General features: G+C 44.3%; 1 protein-coding gene across 1 annotated transcript; it reads right to left on the bottom strand.

Annotated features, from left to right (window-relative positions):
* Positions 1-8113: 8113 nt before the first annotated feature.
* On the bottom strand, positions 8114-13791 carry LOC139780859 (uncharacterized). Its single transcript, XM_071719564.1, has 6 exons — positions 13714-13791; positions 12044-12450; positions 11263-11470; positions 10960-11165; positions 9463-9682; positions 8114-9352 (listed from the first exon to the last, which is right to left on the bottom strand). The coding sequence occupies exons 2-6, from the start codon at positions 12215-12217 to the stop codon at positions 8196-8198; spliced, it is 1965 nt and encodes a 654-aa protein (XP_071575665.1). The 5' UTR covers positions 12218-12450; positions 13714-13791; the 3' UTR covers positions 8114-8195.
* Between the last annotated feature and the right edge of the window lie 9562 nt (positions 13792-23353).

Raw genomic sequence — 23353 nt, forward strand, 5'->3', positions numbered from 1 at the left:
ATATCGTCGATCGTCGCAGTCGTAAAGATATTACCGTTATCTGTCGCGTGCTCCGAGTCGTTCAACACAAGTATCGCATACGTCGCGCGTTATCGCTGTCGCGTCGTACGTGCAATCTGACGGTGATCTCTTCTCCTCGAGCAATCGTCCGTCTTGATCTGCGACGCGTATTGTTAGATCCGTAACGCTCCGTGCGATGATCGGCAGGTAAATGATCTGCGCCGGCGCGGCGTTTCCGATATCTTATATCCCGGTTGATAATATTAATCGGTACATCCGATTCGTGCCACTGTCCCGGCTGCAATATACGCTTCGACAAGAATTCCAGAGTAGGTAAGCTAGGCCGGTTCTAACCGTAGTGGTGGTGCTCGAGGGGGGGTGAGGGGAGGGGAGGGGGGTTCCTCCAGGGGGTGGGGGGAGTCCTTCCGGAGCCCCTAGGGGCCCGGGGGAGCCCCCCACTACGGGTTTTGCGAACCCGGAGTGCCCGAGCACATCAGTACCGTAACCCACGGGGTTTCTGAGGAAACTCCGTGGGCCGGGGAGTCCCTTTTAGGACTCGCGAGGGAGGCGCCCTCTATAATAAGTAGCCCGGACTGGACGATGCCGTGAGAAAGAGCCGGGGAGGCTCTCTCAATCGTCCTAAGGGAAGGAAAAACCTTAACAAAAAACCGGTGGTCCGGCTGCCTCGCTTAGGAGTTCGGTGTCGGCCTTGGCCACCCGACTCCAACAGCCGGTAAGGGTTGGCGGCCTTGAGTTCAATCGCCCGGTCGGCCGTTGACCGTTAGGGAGGGGTTTCTACTCCTCCCGTCGGCCTAGAGGAAGGAAAACCTCGATAAAAAAAAACCATGGGAAAGGCTCCCATGCCCTGTCCCCGGGTGGGCGGCGGGTGTCGGAGAGCGGGCAATGGTCCGGTCCGGCATCGGCCTGCGCGCCCGGGGGGTATGGTGGGAGTGCCCTGGGGGGGATGGGGGGATCTGAGCCCATTGCACGCCGGTGCTCCGGCGGGGCGAGGATCCTCCTTAGGGTTTCCGGGGCATGGGAGGGTTAGCTCTTCCCGTTCCCGAGGCGGGCAGGGATGTCGTCTCGCCGAGGGGCGGGAGGACCTCCTCTCGCTATACCCCATTGCACGCCGGTGCTCCGGCAGGGGTGAGAGGGGGTAACCCTCTTTTGGGCTGGCCCGGTACGTGGTGCCGGGCCAACCGGAGGAGAGGCCCACGTCGGCGGCTTGCACACCAAGGTCGTGGACCCATGGTGCCGTCGGCGTGGAGGGTCGTCCCGGGCCGCTCGGACGTATTCCGAGGTCGGGGCCGGGACGACCTGGGTGGGGGACTTGTCGGGCCGCTCGAAAGTATTTCGAGTTCGGGGCCGGCGAGTCCATTAGTAGCGAGGATCGTCGGTAGTCAAACACCGACGAGGCCGTCCGGGGGCGTCGTCGGGGGGCTCTATTCCTCGCTTCGGCGGGCGGCGGGAGGCTGGGATCGAGTTCGCTCGGCCGGTCCCCTCGCTCGTCCGTCGGGGCGGGGTTGGGGTTCTTCGGCGGTGTCGGCCGGGCGGCGGTGACCCCACGGGCCGGGGGCGGCCCTCGCGTTAAGTCTGGCGCGAGTGGGCGTCTCCGGTACGGGCGTGGCGAGCCCGGGGTGCCCGAGCTCGGGTGGGTCGGACCCGTTAGGCTTGGTCGCCAACCGACCTAGGGGAAGGCCACCCCGAAAACAAACCACCTAAATAATATGGTAATAATGTCGACAAGTAAAGGAAAATCCTTGGGTTTGGATCCTAAGGGCCGGCGTGTAGGTGGGGGTACTGTCCCGCCCCCCCCCCCCCCCACGTCGTCAACAAGCGACGGGCTGCCTGGGGTGTTGCCAGCGAGCATCCCAGGGGAATACACTATCGCTGATAGTGGGAGGACAGGTTATCCGAGGGTTGTCGTGAGGAGGCTCGCGGACCCGAAGAGCGCCAGGGAAAAAAGTGCCCTGATATTATCCCAGGGGACTTCGATCCCTGGACCATCGCGAATAAGCTCCTCGAAGACCGGAGCAGGAGCAGGTGCAGGCAGCACCATCTCGGCTGCTGACCTGATCAGGAGGAACCGTGAGACGGATCGTGTAGTGAAGAAGTCTATTGACTTCCTCGCGAAAGACGTCCTCGCGGATGACCGGTCAACACAACTTCCGGATTATGAGGACGTCGACGTCGACATGGACTCAGTGGAGTCAATACCATCAGACTCCAAACATGGGTCAGATAAGTTTTCGGGGAGGGCTAGTCAGGCATCATCTTCCACTCGTGGCTCTAAGATCCCCTTAAGACCACAAGGGAGGCCAACCACAACTGGCGATTACGAGTAGAAAAAGGTCGAGACGGCCAGAAAGGAGCTAGCGAAGCTCCAGAGACAAATCAGCGAGTTACAGGACCCTTCTGTTGCCGCTGAGTTAAGTAAGAAACGTAAGCTCAAAGAGAAAGAACTTCTCGACGAGTTTAAGATGGCTCCCTCTGCGGATCTGCCTAATAGAATTATAGAGGCAGTCCGAGTGGTGGACAAGGTGAGTGTTACGGCAGGGAAACTCAGGGGCACTGACAGGAGGGGACTGAATGATGCCGCAGCTACTATCAATGCGGCCATCACTCATCTGATCGGCAGAACCGAACCGGACACTAGGGCTGCCAACGAAGTAATGTTCGAAGAGCTTCGAGCGGAGATGGCAGCCCTCAGGGAGGAAAATGCGCGACTTCGGGAACAGATGAAGGAGTTCAGGGAATCCCGGGGTAGTGCCCAGAGTGTCCCTCCTGAGAACACTGTCGTGGAGGTGGACATGAAGGATAATCGCCCTGATCCAGACAGTATTGGACCTAGGATCAAAGCAAAGAAGAAATCCAACAGGATGATCATCCCTGACTCGTCAGAGGATGAAGTTGAAGACCCTAATATCGCTGAGACCGACAAAAGCCGTGAGAAAGCGAAATCCGAAAGAAACCGTCGAAAGATTATGGACGATATCAATCGGAATGGCATGCCCCCTGTAATCAGGCCGGCACTGAAGGGAATAGGTCCCACCGTGCTGGAGGAGGTACCGCCGAGTGACTCTGCTCTGGAGGGCTCTATGGAAACAAGGATTTGGGACGCCCTCTCGAACCAAATGACAAGAATGTTCGAACAGTTCACTGCCAATTTCATGGCAGTGATATCAAAGCAAACGGCCAACCTAATGCCCTTTGAAGACAAAAGGGGGGCTGGTGTGTCCAAGTCCAAATTGGACAAAAACACATCAGCAACTCCTGGAAAGAGTAAGGCGGATACTGGAGTCAAAAAGGGCGCCAAGGGGGTGAGCAAAGGCTCTACCTCAACCTCCAACGCTAAGGCACCCACTGGTGGTACCGGTGGTACCCATAAAGCAACTCCGGTTCCAACCCCCCCTAAGTCATTGGCAGGCGCGGTGACCCAGCCAGATGGTTGGTCTACCGTGCTTAAACAGGGGAGAAAGGGCCGAGATGGAAACAAGCCCGTTGCGAAACAGACCGTCAAGGACAAGGGAACCCCGTCTAGCAAAGGGGGACCATCCAAGACGAGACCCAACACGGCGGGTCAACCAGCAGCTAACAATAAAGCTGCTAAGGCAGGAGTTAGGAGAGCGCCGCGTAACGCGGCAATTACCCTTACATGCGCGGAGGGTAATTACGACTCCATCATGAAGGAGGCCACCCAGGCAATTGCCCTTAAAGACCTGGGTATAAGCGGTGGCCTCAAGCCGCGCAGAGCCCAAACTGGGGCACTCTTAATTGAAATCCTCGGCCAAGATGGGGCCGAAAAGGCGGATAGACTGGCAGAAAGCTTGGCAATTCTGTTCGCTGGAAGACCTGGCGTAAAAGTTGCCAGGCCGTGTAAGATGAGCGAATTCCGAATCATGGACCTCACGGACTCGGTAACGACCACTGAGGTCGCGGAAGCTGTTGCCAGGATCGGGAAATGCCAGCCGACCCAGGTCCAGGTCGGGGAGTTGCGGAAGGGGCCATTAGGACTCCGCACCGCATGGGTTCGCTGCCCAGTTGCAGCGGCTAACGGCATCCTAAAGGAAGGTCACATCCTTATTGGATGGTTTAAGGCCCGCATACAGGCCTTGGAGACCAGGCCCTTGCAGTGCTTTCGCTGCCTGGAGCCTGGTCACGTGCGCGTTCTGTGCACTGCAGCGGTTGATCGTAGCTTGCAATGCTACAGGTGCGGCGAATCTGGGCACCTGGCTAAGGAGTGTGCGAGCAAGCTGCGATGCCCGGTGTGCGCGGACAACGGCAAGCCCACAAATCACCGAGTGGGTGGCAAGGCATGCCCTTCCTCTCGAAAAAAGTCCAAGCCTGGAAGGGCAACCAACTCCCAACGAGCAGAACCACTACCTGCCTCGGATTATGGGAATGAGATGGAAGTGGAAGTTCTTCCAGAACTTCCCACTAATGTCCCCACAATAAAAAGCATCGAAACAACCAACATAGTGGTCCCCAAGAGAGCCCCCGTCAAGCGGGCAGCTCAGGACGATGCTGTGGGATCTGCGGAGAGCCAGGACAACGATATGAGGCCTAAGAGAGAGCGCCTGCTGTTCCGCAAGATAAGGCTCCACTCCAGGATCAACAACAATCCAGCGAGGAGGTTCAGGTCGATAATAGCGGGTTCTCGACAGAACCAGCAACATCTAAGGAGGACGCAGGATCGTCAACACCGATCCTAACTGACACTGAGCAGATTAGTGGAGAAGGAGTGGAGGCTCCAGACGTCGAGCTCCTTAATGGCCCATAGGATTCTCCAGGGCAACATAAACCACTGCAGGTCTTCGCAGGACGTGTTTCTACATACGATGGCGGAGACCTGTAGTGGCCTTGGAGTCATAGCCGAGCCGTACTGGGTGCCGCCTAATCACCCGTGCTGGGCGGTTAGCCGGTGCGGCAGAGCGGCAATAACGTGGCGGATTACGGACGAGCCTGTCCCCTGCTCTCATCTGCAGAGCGGGGATGGGTTCGTAGTCGTGAGATGGGGTTTGGTCGTGGTGGTGGGGATCTATATCCCTCCCCATAAATCACTCGACATCCCCGAGTTCGAGGGAATCCTTGACAGTCTCAGAGACTGTATAGAGAAATACGTGCCTCACCAAGAGGTGTTAGTGGCCGGGGACTTCAATGCGAAATCAACGCTCTGGGGCTCCCCGGCCACGGATAGGAGAGGTAGCATTCTCCTGGATTGGGCGGCGGGCCTGGGGTTGGCGTGTTTGAACACCGGCGCGGTGCAGACTTACGTGCGGCGGACGGGGGGGTCCATCGTGGATCTCACGTGGGCTACCCCCTCCGTTGCGCGCCGCGTTCGGGGGTGGAGGGTGAACGAGGAGCTCGAGACACTGTCAGATCATCAATGGATCGAGATGAGTCTCCCGGTCACCACTCCGGTAATCCAGACTCGTCGCCGGGAGGTGGATAGGAGATTCCCGAGGTGGGCCCTCCGCAAGTTAGATGCGGAGATGCTTAGGGCTTCACTTCGGGTCTCCCTCTGGATGGACGATTCGGCAGTCCTGCTAGAGGAAGTTGACGAGGCCGCAGCCTGGATCGGGGATGCTATGACTAATGCGTGTGACGCAGCAATGCCCCGATCCAGGCCTCATCCGAGAAGGAACGCTTATTGGAGGACGGAGGAGATTGCCGAGTTAAGGCGCTCCTCCGTCTACGCCAGACGCGTCTGGCTACGCGAGAGGCGCAGAAGAAATCCCTGGCGCCTCGAGGAAGTGGGAGAGGACTACCGCTCCGCCAAGCAGGCCCTCTCCCGAGCCATCCAGGTGGCCAAAGACTATGCCTGGAAAGAGCTTTTGGAAGAAACGCACCGGGAGCCTTGGGGGCGCCCTTACAAGATGGTTCTCAACAAGCTGAGAGCCCGGGCGCCCCCGGTAACGGAAAGCATGGACCCCGAGTTCCTCGAGGAGGTGGTGAATACCCTCTTCCCGGATGATCCTGGGGAGAGGGTGAATGGAGGACCACCTCCCCCTATGGGGGAGTGGAAAGAGGAACTCGAGGTCACATTGGACGAAATGAGGTCTGCAGCGAAGAGGCTGCAGGCCGGGAAGGCTCCTGGCCCTGATGGGATACATGGAAGGGCATAAGCTTTGGCCACGGGAGAGGCGGCTGAGCATTTGAGGAAACTTTACACCAAATGTCTCAGAGAAGGCCGCTTCCCCAAGACCTGGAAGACGGCAAGGTTGGTACTCCTCCCAAAGGCCGGCAAACCCGCCGATCAGCCCTCTGGTTACAGGCCAATCTGTTTGCTGGACAAAGTCGGCAAGTTGTTCGAGCGAATAATCGCCAACCGACTCGTCCGGCACCTGTCCCGGACTGGTCCGGACCTATCGCCGGACCAGTACGGCTTCCGGGGAGGCAAGTCAACGGTTGACGCAATTCTGCGCATCCGTGCCCTCTCGGAGGCCGCTGCGAGGGACGACAGGGTGTTACTTGGCGTATCGTTTGATATAGCGAACGCGTTCAACGGCATCCTTGTGGAACCCCCCGCACGATCAGTCTCACCCTCAAACACCGTTACTGTCGGTGTAGGCCAATCCCCTGTCCCGGAGATAATCATATAGCACGGCCACCAGGTACTCGGGCACTCCTCTACCACGGAGTGCCCGAGTACCTGGTGGCCGTGCTATATGATTATCTCCGGGACAGGGAATTGGCCTACACCGACAGTAACGGTGTTTGAGGGTGAGACTGATCGTGCGGGGGGTTCCACAAGGATCCGTATCAGGGTTCAAAATAATGCATTACTTTTTGTAATGTATTACGGTTTCATTAAAGATTATTTTTTTAATAACCAATACAAAGGTTTTCAATTACGCATTACTTTTTAAATAATTAGTGCGATTTTTTTCATTACGCATTACTTTTCAAATAATCAATGCGGTTTTTTCCATTACGCATTACTTTTTAAATAATTAATGCGATTTTTTTCATTACGCATTACTTTTAAAATAATTAATGCGATTTTTTTCATTACGCATTACTTTTTAAATAATCAATGCGATTTTTTTCATTACGCATTACTTTTTAAATAATCAATGTGATTTTTTTCATTACGCATTACTTTTTAAATAATCAATGCGATTTTTTTCATTACGCATTACTTTTTAAATAATCAATGCGATTTTTTTCATTACGCATTACTTTTTAAATAATCAATGTGATTTTTTTCATTACGCATTACTTTTTAAATAATCAATGCGATTTTGTTTATTACGCATTACTTTTTAAATAATCAATGCAATTTTTTTCATTACGCATTATTTTTTAAATAATTAATGCGGTTTTTCCATTTCGGATTACTTTTTTAATAATTAATAAGTAAAGAAATAATTACTTTTAAAAAAATTAATAAGTAATGCATTAATTTTAATTTGAATTTTCATTACTCTGAGTCCAGTTACATTTGCGTTACAGCACGCATTGTGATTATTGTGGTTATGATGAGTCTTTTCAGCCATTCTTCCAACGAATTATTATATATTTATAAATTATTGAAATAATTTCTTTGATTTTTGTATGTTTTACTACTTCACCCAAGTATGCTCAATCAGGATTCTTATATATTTGCTAAAAAATAATAATGAAAATAAAATTTTGATTAATGGTTTAATTGAATACAATCAATATACATTGTACAAGTATATATATTTTTGACGTAGAACTACGTCTTTCCCAACAGTGGGTAGGAGGTAATATTGGGAGCAACGGGGACGGGGACGGGGGACGGGGACGGGGATGGGGTGGAGACGGAGGACGGGAACAAGAGATAAATAACTAATGTAATATCATTCTTTTTTTTTCTTAATTTCGCTGGACTTATTCGCATGTTGAAAACTAAAAATTATTTTATTTAAATTACGCTTTATCAAACACACGGTATGAAGTTAAATTTTACACACCATAAATATTTAATGGATATGATATACATTATAATAATCAATATTTTTATTACACGTTATATTTTGCGTATTACTATTGTATTGAGAATGCGATTATCCATCCAATTTTTTTTGCATTTTATTGTTATTTATTATTAGTATTGACTATTGATTATTTTTTATTTTTATTCTCATGTTCGGTACCGAAACAAATTCATATTATATTTTAATTTACATTACATTTTTTAACTATGTTACACATACAAATGTTCTAAGTTAACGGTATTTTTTTCCTGCATTTGCTTTTAATAATACTCGTTGCTCAAAATGCTCATCCTTAAGTCGATTGTATTTTGGTAAATTCATCATAGTTGTATAACTGAACATCCTTTCCACGGGAGCAGATGACGGCAACGGTGTATTATACTTTACAAACGTTTTCCGAATCGATGGATAGTTTTCCAACATATCGAGTTGGATTTCTTTACTTTTTAAATAACGCGTTACTTCTGCTGTTAATTCTCCCTGAGATAGAGATGGTCGGAACTCATCGATTGTCAAATTGGTGTGTCCAAATTCAAAATCGTCGTCATAGTTCTGATTGACAGAGCTTTGTACTTCTTGTGACGATTCTCGAGATACTGCCACAAGAAAGCGTTCATGAATATTTTTTTGCACATTTCGTGAATACGGTACTAGCCAACGACCTTTGAATTGGGGATGAGAAATAGCAGCTATGACTGCATCGATATCGGGTTTCGAAAAATCGAAAATTTTCTCAAAACGACGATCAACACCATCAACAATTGCTTCAATCATTGGTTTACAGTCAATAATATCTTCATTAATGATTAACATATTCATTTGATACTTTAAAGACACCAATGTCGGAAGAAGAATACCGTAATAGCAGTTATCAGCTTGTAAACGATCAATAGCATTTGCGAGAGGAGCAGCACATCGCACGTATTCTTCCAAATATTGAAAATCTAAGTCATTCAAGGGTTTTTTGAATTTAATTGAATCGTTATTCAATAGCTTCTCTTTCACAGTCAATAATTTTTTGATACAATCATAACTCGAGTTCCAGCGAGTTACGACTGGTCGTTGAAGTGCAATGCCAAGGTATGCCTTCAAATTTTCATTAAACTTCGGAGAACGCAACGACTTCCATATTGCTGTGCATTTGTGCATGACATTATTATGCTTTGAATTTAATCGTTTACAATTTTTTATAGCTTTCAAAACATCAGTTTTAGCTATAAGGTTTAATGTGTGGCTAGCACATCTGATATGCCGAGGTAATTTTGCGTCACACTCATTGCTAAATTCATTGTCAATCTGAATACAATTTTCATCAGAATCAACATCCTCGTCAAATATGCTAACGTCAAAAGCATCATCATTATTTTCATACTCATCTTGAGAATTATCTACAATAAAAAAAAGAAAACACTTGGAATAACTATATTCAAGAACTATAAGACGTAAAAGCCAATTAGCCAAGTTGAAGAAAAATAGAAATTTCTTATTTTTTACTTACTACTAGAAGGGTCATTCGGAATTACAATACCGAATTCTTTGAAAGCCTTAATAAAATTAGATCCGTTATCGGTAACGGTCGCTCTTATTGTCTCAGGCGTTAACTTGAATAAAACATGAATTTTTGACAACAGATCTGCAACAGCATCAAAGCAGTGCGTTCCGGAGAATCTCTTGCATGCAAGTGCAGCCGACTTTCTTTCCAATGTTTCAGGATGTATCTGTACAAGTAAAGTTAAATTGTTGTATTGATTCAATATCAAAACACAGGAAATGCGGACTACAAGCATATTCACTAGAGTACATGTGAGACGTATAATTTTTTTCTTGAGACACTAATAATTTAAATGAATGATAAAGCGTGCTTATGAATTTGAAGGAAATATGTATGAAATGCAAGAAATAAAAATAATAAATTTTTTTAGTTATGTATTAGCAGTATTCGTGCATAGAAAAATTATATATAGGAAGGCGACAAAGAAACAGTGAAAAAATTATCGTAAAATGTCCACTGTCAGTTGAAAAATACATAAGAGGAATAGGTGGCGTTGACTTGAGCGATCAGAAACGCTCTTACTACAAAGTAGGAAGACCTAGCAAAAAATGGGGGAAATACGTATTTCACTACGTGATTGATATTTGTATCATAAATGCCTTCGAATTGTACTCATTGGAAAATTCACCAGATCGATCCAAATCACTCAATCATCTACAACTTCGGCAACAATGAATAAAAAAAACTCATTGGCGATTTTTGTTCACGTAAGAGACTAATGTCAGAAATCAACCCACCGAGGATTGATGTAAAGCATGTTTTGGTCAGTGGAACAGCAAAGCTGTGCAAACAATATAATAAAGAAGGGAGAAGATCAGACAGTTGATTAAATATTCGAACAAAATGGCATTGCAAGCAGTGTCTGGTAGCGCTTTGTAAGTTTAAATGTTTCATGAAATTTCACAATAATAATAACAATGAGGATTGGAATAACAATTAGAACTCTTCAAAGTAAATTTTTGTAGGCAAATGAAAATTATAAATTGAATTATATTTATTTTAAAAAAAAGGTATAATGCACAATTTAATGTTAAATCATGAAAAAAAATGAAATGTTTGCGAATGTATTTGTAAATGTGTTAAAATAAACAAAAATATTTTTAACGTTTTGCACTAAAATAAAACATATTTTGAAAGTTTAGCGGTAAGTATAATTCGAATTTGCTATTTGGCGCCAATGACGGGAATGATACGGCACTGTGTACCACTGCCCCTCCACAGCTCACGATCGTGCGGTTCGAAAGTGGGGAGAACATTGGTAAATAAGAGGGTTAAGATAAATTTAAATTATTATATACGATTATTCATAATTTGTCGCAATGTATTTTATGATAAACTGCCAGTTATGTAATTGTACGTGCCCCGAATTTATTTCTCTATAATTTCATATTTCAAATAAGATTATATTGAATTGTATATATCATATCAAGTGAAATTGTTTACCCAACTAGCTGTGACACCTAGATATCTGCGTGATCCTCCTGTCCATACATCAGCCGTAGTACAAACAAAACCACCACCATTGATCACCGAACTCATTGCATCACCAATTTCTTGTAACATCTCCTTAAAACTTCTGTCGACTCTTTTTGCCAAAGAGTAACATGTCAAGTGCTTCAACCGAGTATCACCTCTCTTTATTTTGAAATCTGTAAAGCAAATAGGTGATAAGTTGGGCTGACAAAATCAGAATTTTGCGGCAGTCTTCAGTTTATTAAAATATTATAACTGTATAATCATACGTACCATCAAAAATTTTTCTGAAAGACGGATCTTCAACCGCTCTGAATGGTATCATATACTTTAATACAAAATTTGTGATATTTTGCTCAAATTCTTCTTGATTTAAAACACACGACCAGCGCTTTCTATCAATAACGGAAGTATTTTCCACACCATGTCGCTTTTGTTTTGCATATTCTAAATACTCATTATAAACATTTGCATGTTTTCTCTAGAAAAAATATATAGAATATTAAATAAAATTGATAATAAGGAAATATTCTATGATATACTTTTTTTTAATTGTTTTTAATTGGCAATAGCTATGAGATTTTTTTAAAGTTGCAATAAACGTTTTTTTACAATAATTCGTAATATAAATATTATTTCTGATAATTAACTATAAGTCATCGATATTATTCTAATTTGCAAGAAGTAGAGTTTTTGAATTTTTTTTAATACTATAGATTATTTGGTGAATTTTATAAAATTATTTTTCAAATAAAAAAAAACCGTTGCATGAAATAATTCAAAAAAATTAAGGAGAAAATAAAAAAATTGAGTAGAAATTTGGTCATGGAGATGATTTGGAAGAAAATTATTTGGTTCAACAACACATTGCTAACAAATACTAAAGCTCGTGAGCAGAATCCCAAAAGAGTGAAGCCACTTTTCGTTATTGGTGTAAAGACGTCACGTGATCAAAAATCGGATAAAAAAATATCAATTTGTTTTTTCAAAAAATAAAAATTGTTTATCTTCAGTTATTTATTTTAAATAATGCATTAGGATTAATTTAATTTACCTTCAAATGCGTTGTAAAGTTAGAAGTAATTCTAAATTTTCCTTTAAGTGCTCTCGTAGGATTACAAAATTGACATACAGCAACAACATCTCCTGTTACTGTACTTGATTTTGACTTGTCAACCTTAAAGTACGTTCCATCAAGACATGTTGATTTATTGATGGCAGCTAACATCTTTTGTTCTTCAGTTATATTAGTCTTTATATCATCATCATTACTTGCATCGGAATTTTCCTCACTGTTATTTTCCTCTTCATCAATACTTGAGATAGAAGATGCAATTGAAATTTGACTAAGAGTTCTTTGTAACTCCACATTTTGATTTTTTTTTATTTAAAATCACAGAACCTGATTGCTTTGTTCTTATCTTTTTGCGAATTGGAGAGTTTGTTGAGTCCATGTTAAATCTAAAAAGAAAATCATAAAAATCTTCCGATAAATAGCTCGAAAAAAAATTGACCCAAGTAGATCTAATACCTGATTAGATCTAGTTAGATTTAATTTTTCCCAAATTTTGAATCTAACTGAATCAAACGAGATCTTAAAAGATCCAATTATATCTATTTAGGTCTATTATTATTATTATTTTTATTTATAAACAAACTACAATAATAGTTAAATTGAAGTTAACAAATTTTACAATAATTAAAAATTGAATTGAAAAATTAAAAGCAAAATGTGAATTGTTTACTAAAATTATTGATAATGGAAATATTCAACTTGTCAAAAAATGATAATATCTATCACAAAGATTAAATTTGTTTGGCGAATATTAATGCAAAAAGAATTAATCACAAAATGAATTGAGTATTGTTTCAATTAAATTAACAAAGTTATTTCAAAAAATGAATCTGTATTATTGTGTGGGTAATCCGACAAAGAATTGTACAACTTGAATAATTATTCTTCTTCATGATACAATCAAAATATAACAAAAATTTATCTTTTCTTTTTATGTTATCTGATTGTTGAATGAAATTGTATTATTATCGATATATTCCAATAATCACTGTTATATAATTCTCTAAATCACTAATAATTTATAAATTTATCTATAAACAAACAATGGATTATTAACCTAAGTGAAAAATTTTTGGTACCGACTGTACACTATGATTATATATAACACTGTTTGTGCTGGCACTCTCGAACGACACTAATAACTTTTTAACAAAAATAATATATTAAACAATCATTTCTTAACTAAGCGGATAATGAACGGGTATACACTGAAATACGAAAAGAATCCGGAAAATAATTATTATATCACACGTGCACGGAAAGTGGCCCATTCCGCGCGCGCCATCTGTGCGACGGATGGCGCGCGCGCAATAGGCCACTTTCTACGCACTTTGTAATATAAAATAGGGTGTGTAACACGTGCGGGTTGAGAATTGGACACTCGTGCGGGTGATCGCACTCGCCTTCGGCTCGTGCGTCCACTCCGCACTCGTGTCCAATTCTCAACTTCCCGCACTTGTTACACAAATAACTATTGCTGCTGCTTCACTATGTATTATAATTTATAATTAACAATGGAATTGGTAACACCGGTGCCAAGCGTGGTTACACTCTACATTTACATAATACAAAAAATACTTGCAATCCGCTGTAATCGAAAAATTGTGCACAATAATCAAACACCCCAACTAGTCACACTCAATAATCACCTGCACTGATTATATATCTCACAATAATACGCGATATAATGTTTTTGAGTACAAACATACGTTCACGTTCTATGAAATCCACAGAGTAAATGACACCAAGATGGTGACCCTCCTCTATCGTGCACCTCATCCATAGAGATATAAGAATAGAGTGCGCGAGCGAGCGCACTCTATTCTTAAGCCTTGTGTACACGATACTAGAAATCGGTCCGAGTTTCGGTTTAAGCCAATCAACTTGCAGCTCTTACAGAAAAGCAGCAGTTTCATTGGCTTAAACCGAAACTCGGACCGATTTCTAGTATCGTGTACACAAGGCTTTATATCTCTATGATCTCATCCGTCTAAAGTTTGCCAAATTATAAGTGACAACGCTATCTCCCGATATTCGCAATAATCGATTGACCGTTGAGAGGATCATATCTATAGATACATGACAATTAATGTTACTGCTATGTCTCTCGTCAATCAACATGATGGCGCCCATGGAAAATGAGAGGACCACAATATTATGTACACGTACAATTTACGTACTATATTCGTTCTTCGCCTACTATATGTGTGTATTAAGCAGGGATGAACAGTAATATTTATTTTCAATAATCCGTACATAAAACGAATGATAAACAAAAATTTCAACGATTTTTTCCATTACGGATGACTTTTTAAATAATTAATGCGTTTTTTTTTCATTACGCATTACTTTTTAAATAATCAATGCGATTTTTTTTATTACGCATTACTTTTTAAATAATCAATGCGATTTTTTTCATTACGCATTACTTTTTAAATAATGAATGCGATTTTTTTCATTACGCATTACTTTTTAAATAATTAATGCGATTTTTTTCATTACGCATTACTTTTTAAATAATCAATGCGATTTTTTTCATTACGCATTACTTTTTAAATAATCAATGCGATTTTTTTCATTACGCATTACTTTTTAAATAATTAATGCGATTTTTTTCATTACGCATTACTTTTTAAATAATCAATGCGATTTTTTTCATTACGCATTACTTTTTAAATAATTAATGCGATTTTTTTCATTACGCATTACTTTTTAAATAATTAATGCGATTTTGTTTATTACGCATTACTTTTTAAATAATCAATGCGATTTTGTTTATTACGCATTACTTTTTAAATAATCAATGCGATTTTTTTCATTACGCATTATTTTTTAAATAATTAATGCGGTTTTTCCATTTCGGATTACTTTTTTAATAATTAATAAATAAAGAAATAATTACTTATTAAAAAATTAATAAGTAATGCATTATTTTTTAATTTGAATTTTCATTACTCTGATCCGTATTGGGTCCGCTCCTGTGGAACCTCGGTTATGATGCCGTTCTACGTGCGGCCCTCCCCTCAGGGTGTTGGCTTAATGGTTTTGCCGACGATACATTTCTGGGGGTTGAAGGTAGCACTTGGGAGGAGGCCTTCCGAATCGCTAACTTCGCGGTGGCAAAGGTGGTGGCCGAAATTAAGAAGGCAGGCCTGAGGGTGGCTCCCCAGAAGACCCAGGCGGTCTTCTTTTATGACCGCCGAATGGGGAAGCCACCCAAAGCCTTCATAAACGTGGAGGAAACCCGAGTCCCCGTGGAGGCGAGCATGAAGGTGCTCGGCCTCCATCTGGATGGAACCTGGAGCTTTGGCGAGCATTTCGCTCGCCTAACTCCCAGGGCACTAAACGTGGCGAACAGCCTTGCGAGGCTGATGCCAAATCTGGGAGGGGCGAGCGGTCGGGCTCGCCGGCTCTACGCTACCGTCGTGCAGGCCGTTGTGCTGTACGGGGCACCTGTTTGGGCTGACGAGGCGGAAAGCACCGTGCGCGTAAAGAGACAACTTCATCAAGTTCAGCGCACGGTTGCCCTACGAGTATCCAGGTGCTACCGTACGGTCTCGCACGACGCGGCGACGCTCTTGTCGGGGCTTCCCCCGCTCGAGCTCGCCGCGAGACAGCGCGCCGAGGTTCATAGGCGCGTTGCCGAGTTAAGGGCGAGGGGGATACCAGTCCCCGACAAAGCGCGTAGGGCCATTAAGCTCCAGGAAACGGCGGTCCTCATAAGAAAGTGGCAAGAATACCTCGCCACCTCCGAGTGGGGATTGAGGACCGTCGAGGCCATCCGGCCCTGCTTGCCAGACTGGCTTAACAGCAGGGGGGGTCTCGGGTTATTGTTTCATTCGGTGCAGGTGCTGACCGGGCATGGCTGCTTCAGAAAGTACCTGCACCGAATAGGGAAGGAGGCCACCACCCGTTGCCACCATTGCGACGAGAGGGAGGACACGGCGCAGCACACGCTGGAGGTCTGTCCAGCGTAGGACGAGCAGCGCCGTGTCCTCAAGGGGGAGGTCGGGGATGACCTCTCCCTCCCGACCATCGTGGCGGAGATGGTCGGGCGAGAATCGAGATGGCGGGAATTCTTGACTTTCTGCGGTCAAGTAATGTCCGCCAAAGAGGTGGCGGAGAGGATCCGTCGCGGGGAACAAAACCCCTAATGCGACGAGTCCTCTCCCAATTAGAGCTTGACTGTCCAGTTGGGAGCATGGTGGGGGTTCTGTCCTGATGGCAGAACTTCCCGTGCCCTGCCCCTTCTGGCCAGCCATCCCACCAACAATTGGTGGGATATTGCCACCATAGCGGTGACAAGAGAAGTCACGAACCTCCGCGCTGCCTGATGATAAAGGGCAGCGCGGAGGAAGGGGGGTGCGGCATCTGGCTGGGACTCCAGATGTCGCACCATACCTCCCACAACAACGGGAGAGGACGGCAGGGGTGGGTGGTGTCCACATCCCTGCCGTATAAACTGAGACCGTCGACCTTTTTGGTCTCCGAGCCAGCCGGCTCATTGAAGGAGGCCCTATTGGGTTATGCGCAGGGGGGCGCCTGGAAGTAATTATAAATATTTCCCAGGCGTTCCCCCACTTAATGCGCAGTGCTGGATACCCGTGGAGTTTTAGTGGGTAAGAGTCCCACACTCCCCTCGTCCGCTCCCAGGAGGGCGGGGGGGTCTTCCCCCTCCTCAACACCAGAGGGGGCTACCGGCCGGGAAATCGGCCGGTAGTAGAAGATTTCTCCACGTTAAAAAAAAGGGGGGAGGGGGTTCCGCGTTTTCGGGCGCCGCGGGGTGGGGGAGGGGGGTACCGCGTTTTCGGGCGCCGCGGGGAGGGGAGGGGGTACCGCGTTTTCGCCGCGCCGCGGGGGAGAGGGGTACTGCGTTTTCGGGCGCCGCGGGGAGGGGAAGGGGGGTACCGCGTTTTCGCCGCGCCGCGGGGGAAAGGGGTACCGCGTTTCGGGCGCCGCGGGGGAGGGGCGACCGCGTTCGCGTTTTCGCCGCGCCGCGGGGAGGGGTGACCGCGTTCGCGTTTTCGCCGCGCCGCGGAGTCCGCGTGCAATGGCCGCGTCGGTCCGCGTGACGTCACACGGCACGCTCCCGCTCGCGTTATCTCCCCTCGTAGATGTTCTCTCGCGCCCCCGTCCCCCGTTCGCGCGCGTCTTCTCGTTCGCGCGGTCTCTCTCCCCCGTTCGCGCGGTCTCTCTCGCTCCCGACCCGATTCTTTCTCCCCCCGTTCGCGCGCGTCTTCTCGCTTGCGGCCCCCATTCGCGCGCGTCTTCTCGTTCGCGCGGTCTCTCACGCTCCAACTCGGGTGATCTCGTTCGTTCATTCTCCATTATATTTAAACTTATTTAATGTGTAAATAATATTATATGTTAAGCTTTTTTAAACATATTTGAATTATAATGTTTATATAAATCATATATAATCTTTTCTTTTACTATTTTTATAAAATTATTTGCTATATTTAAGCATCACTATTACTAGCTTATCTAAAGGGTATGGAATCGGCGAAATAACGGAAAACAGATTTTAAAAATTATTTTATATTTTATATTTTAAATTTTAAAGTTATACATTTCTTCAAATAATGTATTTGAAGTATTTTCGAAATAATTTTACCAAATTTCCGGTTCGTAGATACGCATTCCGAACAAAATTTGTAAATCGAGTATGTCTTCCTCGCCGCTCTGCTCCCATATTAGATCGTTGGCTTCACGATCAATTGATCTGAAATAGCGAGTCCACCTTTGATGCTCCAAATTCAAGAAGCCATCGATTCTCACCTGATCACGATATATCTGTCGCTGAAATCAGATTACATAAAATTAAAAAATGTTAAAAATATAAAGATACAAAGTATACATACCTGGCCACGAAGAATTCGAATTCTCACCATGTCTGTAACGCGCACCTCAACGATGGGTATGTTATCAACCCATACTATCTGTAAAAGTTATATACCAGTTAATATTTACAAATTTGCACTTTAATCGCGAATTGTTATACACACCCCAGTCGTTGGATAAGATATTTGAATCACATCTTCAATATAAGCCATTATATAGCAGTTATGTAACAAAATGCATGTAATAAGCCGTATGTTTGCAAAGAGAGACTGTGCTCTGACCCGAGACAGAGCTCAATTTATAGGGAACGAAAAATGTAGAGAGAGGGTTGTACGTGATTTATCTGCGGCATTGAAAAAAACTAGCTGTCATGAAAAATAATCTTCTACTTACCGTTGCATCTTGCAATCGCGGGTGGATACTCTGAACCGCTATCGAATATAATGAGAAGCGAGGATGCGCGTGATTTATCTGTGGCATATTATGTTATACGAAAATAATCCTTGCGAGAAAAAAGACAGCTATTGAACAGCTATCAAACAACTTTAAAAACATCTTCAAAAAACAACTTTAAATACAGCTATCAAACAACTAAAACAGCTATCAAACAACTAAAAACAGCTATCAAATAGCTATCAAACAACTAAAAACAGCTATCAAACAACTATCAAACAACTAAAAACAGCTTTAAAAACAACTAAAAACAACTATCAAACAGCTATCAAACAACTATCAAACAACTAAAAACAGTTTTTGAACATCTTTAAAAACAACTATCAAACAGCTTTTGAACAGCTAAAACAGCTTTTGAACAGCTTTTGAACAGCTAAAACAGCTTTTGAACAGCTTTTGAACAGCTAAAACAGCTTTTAAACAGCTTTTGAACAGCTAAAACAGCTAAAACAGCTTTTAAACAGCTTTTGAACAGCTAAAACAGCTTTTAAACAGCTTTTGAACAGCTAAAACATCTATATTATACCATGGTGTAAGTAGACAGGTGAAGCATTCCCGACGCTGCGCACTCGTTCAGTTTTTGAGCCAATCAGCGCGCGACCCGTTTTGCAAGAAAAGCAATATGGGTGCTCCCGTCAGCGCGTCATCCGTTATGTCCGTTACCCGTCGCGTGCGTTTGTTGTGCGGAAAAAATCGTGTGCGTAACTTTTTTTTTTTTTTTTTTTTGACGGGGGGAAAATCCGCACGGATACCCCCTCCCCCGGGGCGGGCGGTTATATATATATATATATATGGGATTCTCCAACCCCCCACTAAAAACCCCCCGGCTGTCCCTCTCGGCACATTTACCTGACGTTGGGGGGGCAGCGGGAAACGCACTGATTCGTCCGCCACCCCCCCCCCCCCGTGTGTGTGTGCGTAACCACAATATGTGTGCGTAATCCAACCATAAATATAAACTGATAAACAATTAAACCTATAACCTAACTTAAACAAGGTAGGATAATATTTGATTAACATTCCTGATTTGCTTACGCAAATTTAATTGTCATTATAGTTTATTTATGTATTAAACTCCTTTCTTCTGTCTGTGATTTGGTCAGGTAGGTTTAACCCTTAAACTGCATAGGTTTTTTCGGTACCTTCTAAGTGCATACGTGGGTCTGTCACGTTTAACGCTATTTTTCCCTACCTTAAAGTATTTTTAAAAATATATAAAAATTCATGAAACATCTGTCTACATTGCAATTGACGATTTTATAGTAATTTTGATAAACATCGTTTATTTAATATCTTCTGACAGGCTTGCAAGTTTTACAGTTACGAGCAGATATCACTTTGGGTCGGACGCCGTATGCAGCTTAAGGGTTAATCGTTTATTAGTTTATTCATTTATTCCGTTTTTCCTGCCTTAGTTGGGTTACGTAGGTTTAATTGTCATTAATTAATTAATTAATTTAAGGTTATTTCATTAAATATATATTTAAAATTTTACATGATTCACGCATTTTTATTTCTTATAATCGAATTTCACTTTAAAGTGAGCGCCTACAAAACGGGTCGCCTCCTGATTGGTTCAACCGCCAAACCTGCCGCCATTATGCGCAATGCTTCACCTGTCTATTTACACCATGTATTATACTACAAACTATGTGGGAAAAGGAAATAAAACATTTTATATATACATATATAGTTTATTTAAAAAAAATCATAATTTTTTCTGGTGCCGCGACCACCAGTTAAATATTTTTAATACATTTTGTAATGCGCAATTCTTAACATGTTTTTCACATCTTATAGTATTAGTAACATCTAGATTATTTAAAGATTCGATATCTTCGTAATCGACATCCAAAGTCTCAATGTTTACATTTTTTCTCGCTTTATTCTCAAGTAGATCCACCAGCCATTCTCGTTTCTGGCATCCCTTGACGTACACAAGAGTCGACGTCTCGTCGCCCTCTCCAAGCACGGCCGATGTAATTAAATGTTTCGCCATGCTGTATGGCACGTTTCCATCCTCCCATCGTAGTCCATGGTGATTTGCAATCAACCAAGAAGCGCATGATTTGTCGGATTTCATGAGGAGACTCCATGGCATGGGACATGTAAAAATGTAATGCGCCAAAACGGTCCCGTTTCTCAGAACCGCCACCTCCTTTACAAATTTCATCCCGACGGTGAAGCCTTGCAGATCGACAAACGTTGGTACGATCATGACGAAACGACAGAGCAATCTGTATCTTATCGCGGTACACCAGTGCTTCTTATATCGCAATACCCGCTGATATTGCAATTTACATGATTTTGCGCACTACGTTCGACAACGGACAGTATTCGATTACACGATCATGCAAGATGAGACAATAGGCGGTAGTATTTGCCGGTACATTCTCTTTGCAGTCAAATTCTATTCGCACATCCACGGTGGCGCTCTTGACAGATTCGTTTTGTCGCGAGCAATCGATGACAACAAAAGGTCCTTCCATCAGGAATGTATACAAGCTGCAAAGCGTATCACTGGAATCGTATCCGTAATAAGCTTTACGAAAACGCGCATACATATCGAAAAGGACGGCGTATCGATTTTTGCCAAAATCCAGATTCAAGTCGTCGTACGGATAAAATTCAGAGTTTAGATAAAGTTTCACGTTAGTCAAGTTACAGTCATCGAATACGCTAACATTTTGAGACATGATATTCTTGCGCCCGGTCTGCAGCGCAAAGATAACGTATCGCGGCTTCTCCAGCTGAGTCGCCGTTTTGACGGCCCACGAATGCTTGGTCGTGTTCTGCAACATGGGGTACTCGTACAGATCCCACGAACGGAAACTAACACTAAGATATCGCCCGCTTTCCAAGGCCCGTAGCATGGATAGCTTATTGATCTCGTTTAATGTGACGTGAGGCATTCGCCACTGTACTTTAAACAATTCAATTTCCGGCTCCGTCGCCGGATTTCCTACAATGCAATTGTTGTCGCTGGGCGCTCGTATCAAAATTAATTCGTGACGAGCGTTAACAACCACGCGTTTGTAATCCTCGCAAAAACCTCTTGAGCGGTACGCAAAAGTTGAAGTATCCTTCCGTTATGCTCGATGAAACGTCCCATCCAGCATTCCGCATGAGTTGAGAATCATTATACGATAGCGATACATAGTTCTTGATGGTACTGGTTATTCCAACGTTTCTGTTGCGATCAATCTCCACACCGAACCGAATCTCATCGAACATGAACGCTGCACAATTATTCGCAAGCGTTGCCTGAGACTCGTCATTCCTTTTCTTTATCGTCAATCTTCCTTCAACGTAGAGAAAGCTCTCGCACGGCAACGTGTATAAATCCTGCTGTTGTATGGGTATTCTTATCTCATCGTTATGTCCAAACGTTGTGTTGGCGTACGGATTGTACGTGTGTGTCTCAATCTTGACGACGCTGTCGTCAAAGATCGGTTCACCTCCAATGTTTAAGATATTAGCCATTTCGTACGACGAAACCCAATGATTTCAGAAATTCAACGTTCGACGCAGTGAGTTTCTTCTTTGGCGATCGGATTGTCTCTCTAATTTTGTTTCTCGTCTGTTGCACCTGCTCAGCTTCGTTCAGTACGAGCATCTCACGTTATCGCTGTCGTCTTCGTACATGCAGTCTAACGGTGATCTCCTCTCCACGAAAATCAATCAATCGACCGTCCTGATCCACGACGCGAAGCGTCAAGTCCGAAATGCTCCGTACGATGATCGGAAGGTAAATGATCTGTGCCGGCGTTTCCGATATCTTATATCCTGGAGGCACACTCGGTGAAAACTCGTGTATCGTGTGCACGTACTTGTCGTTGCTGTACGCACCAGCGGTCACGTTACACTCTATGCGAATGATGTTTACGTTGATGATATTTATCGGAACATCCGATTCGTGCCACTGTTGCGACTCCAGCACGCGATTCGCTGAAAATCCCAGCAACGATCCAATGTTGTTCGGTTTGGTGAAATTTATCCGATAAGCGCACTTGATCTCGCTCTTCATCGTATTGTTATTAGCCCGAATAATAATCAATGGGTGCGGTTCATCTTCGTTTATCGAGACATTATTGGATTGATCCCATAAAAGAGCGCGTTTCAGATACATGTCTATATCACCCAGTTCGTACGATCCTTCGGGAATGGTAATCTCCTTGTCGTCGTCATAGTAGAATTTATTGTTCGACGAATTTACATTCGGTATCGTGTGATAGGTTTCAAAATCTGTCAGACCGAGCTCGTAATCGCCATCGCTCAAATCCACGGCGGGAAAGTAGCTTACCGCGAAGATGCTGCTCTTGCCGGTGAGCGTAAATGTCAGTGACATGTTTGAATGAATACTGAGATTAAACAGCGTAACGCCGGTCTTTAAATTGATTGTCAGCCGACTGTAGAAAACGCAGACACAGTTGTCCACAATTGCTCTGATCGTATCGCTGATATGGCGTGCGATTGTACTCTATTACATTGTTCTCTAGATACTGCGCCAATTCTCTCGGCGGTCGAAGATTGCCAAAACTGTCGAAATATATGGCACGATCTCCCCTCTTCGTGTACGCCACCCAGTGAGTACCCGGTCCCTCAGTATTATCCAAATTCACGATACCGCTCTCGTTTCGACGTACACCGCCGATCGGTAACGAGTCGCGCATGAAAATACCTCTAAAATATGGAATGCGCATACGTTTTGCCAGTTGTTGCAGTTGTACGTTGGTAGTTACGCCCTTGGGAATTTTTAGCGTCTCTTCGACGTTTTTTTTTTTCTCGAGACTCCCCGTCCGCGTTTGTACGGAGCGAGATAAAGTCCGTGACCTTCCATGGCGCGATTGTGACGTTGCATCTCTTCCAGCTGACGTCGCGCGGCTTTGTTATCGTTCACAGCCTTTGCGACTCCCGCCGCTCCGCCGACCAACGAGCCGAGAACCCCTAATAACGGCAGGATCGGTAGGATACCGCCGCGTTTCGCTACCGGAA

The sequence above is a fragment of the Temnothorax nylanderi genome, unplaced genomic scaffold (assembly GCF_030848795.1).
Source record: "Temnothorax nylanderi isolate EJ_2023f unplaced genomic scaffold, tnyl_v1.0 TNYL_tig0301_pilon, whole genome shotgun sequence".
NCBI classification, from domain to species: domain Eukaryota; kingdom Metazoa; phylum Arthropoda; class Insecta; order Hymenoptera; family Formicidae; genus Temnothorax; species Temnothorax nylanderi.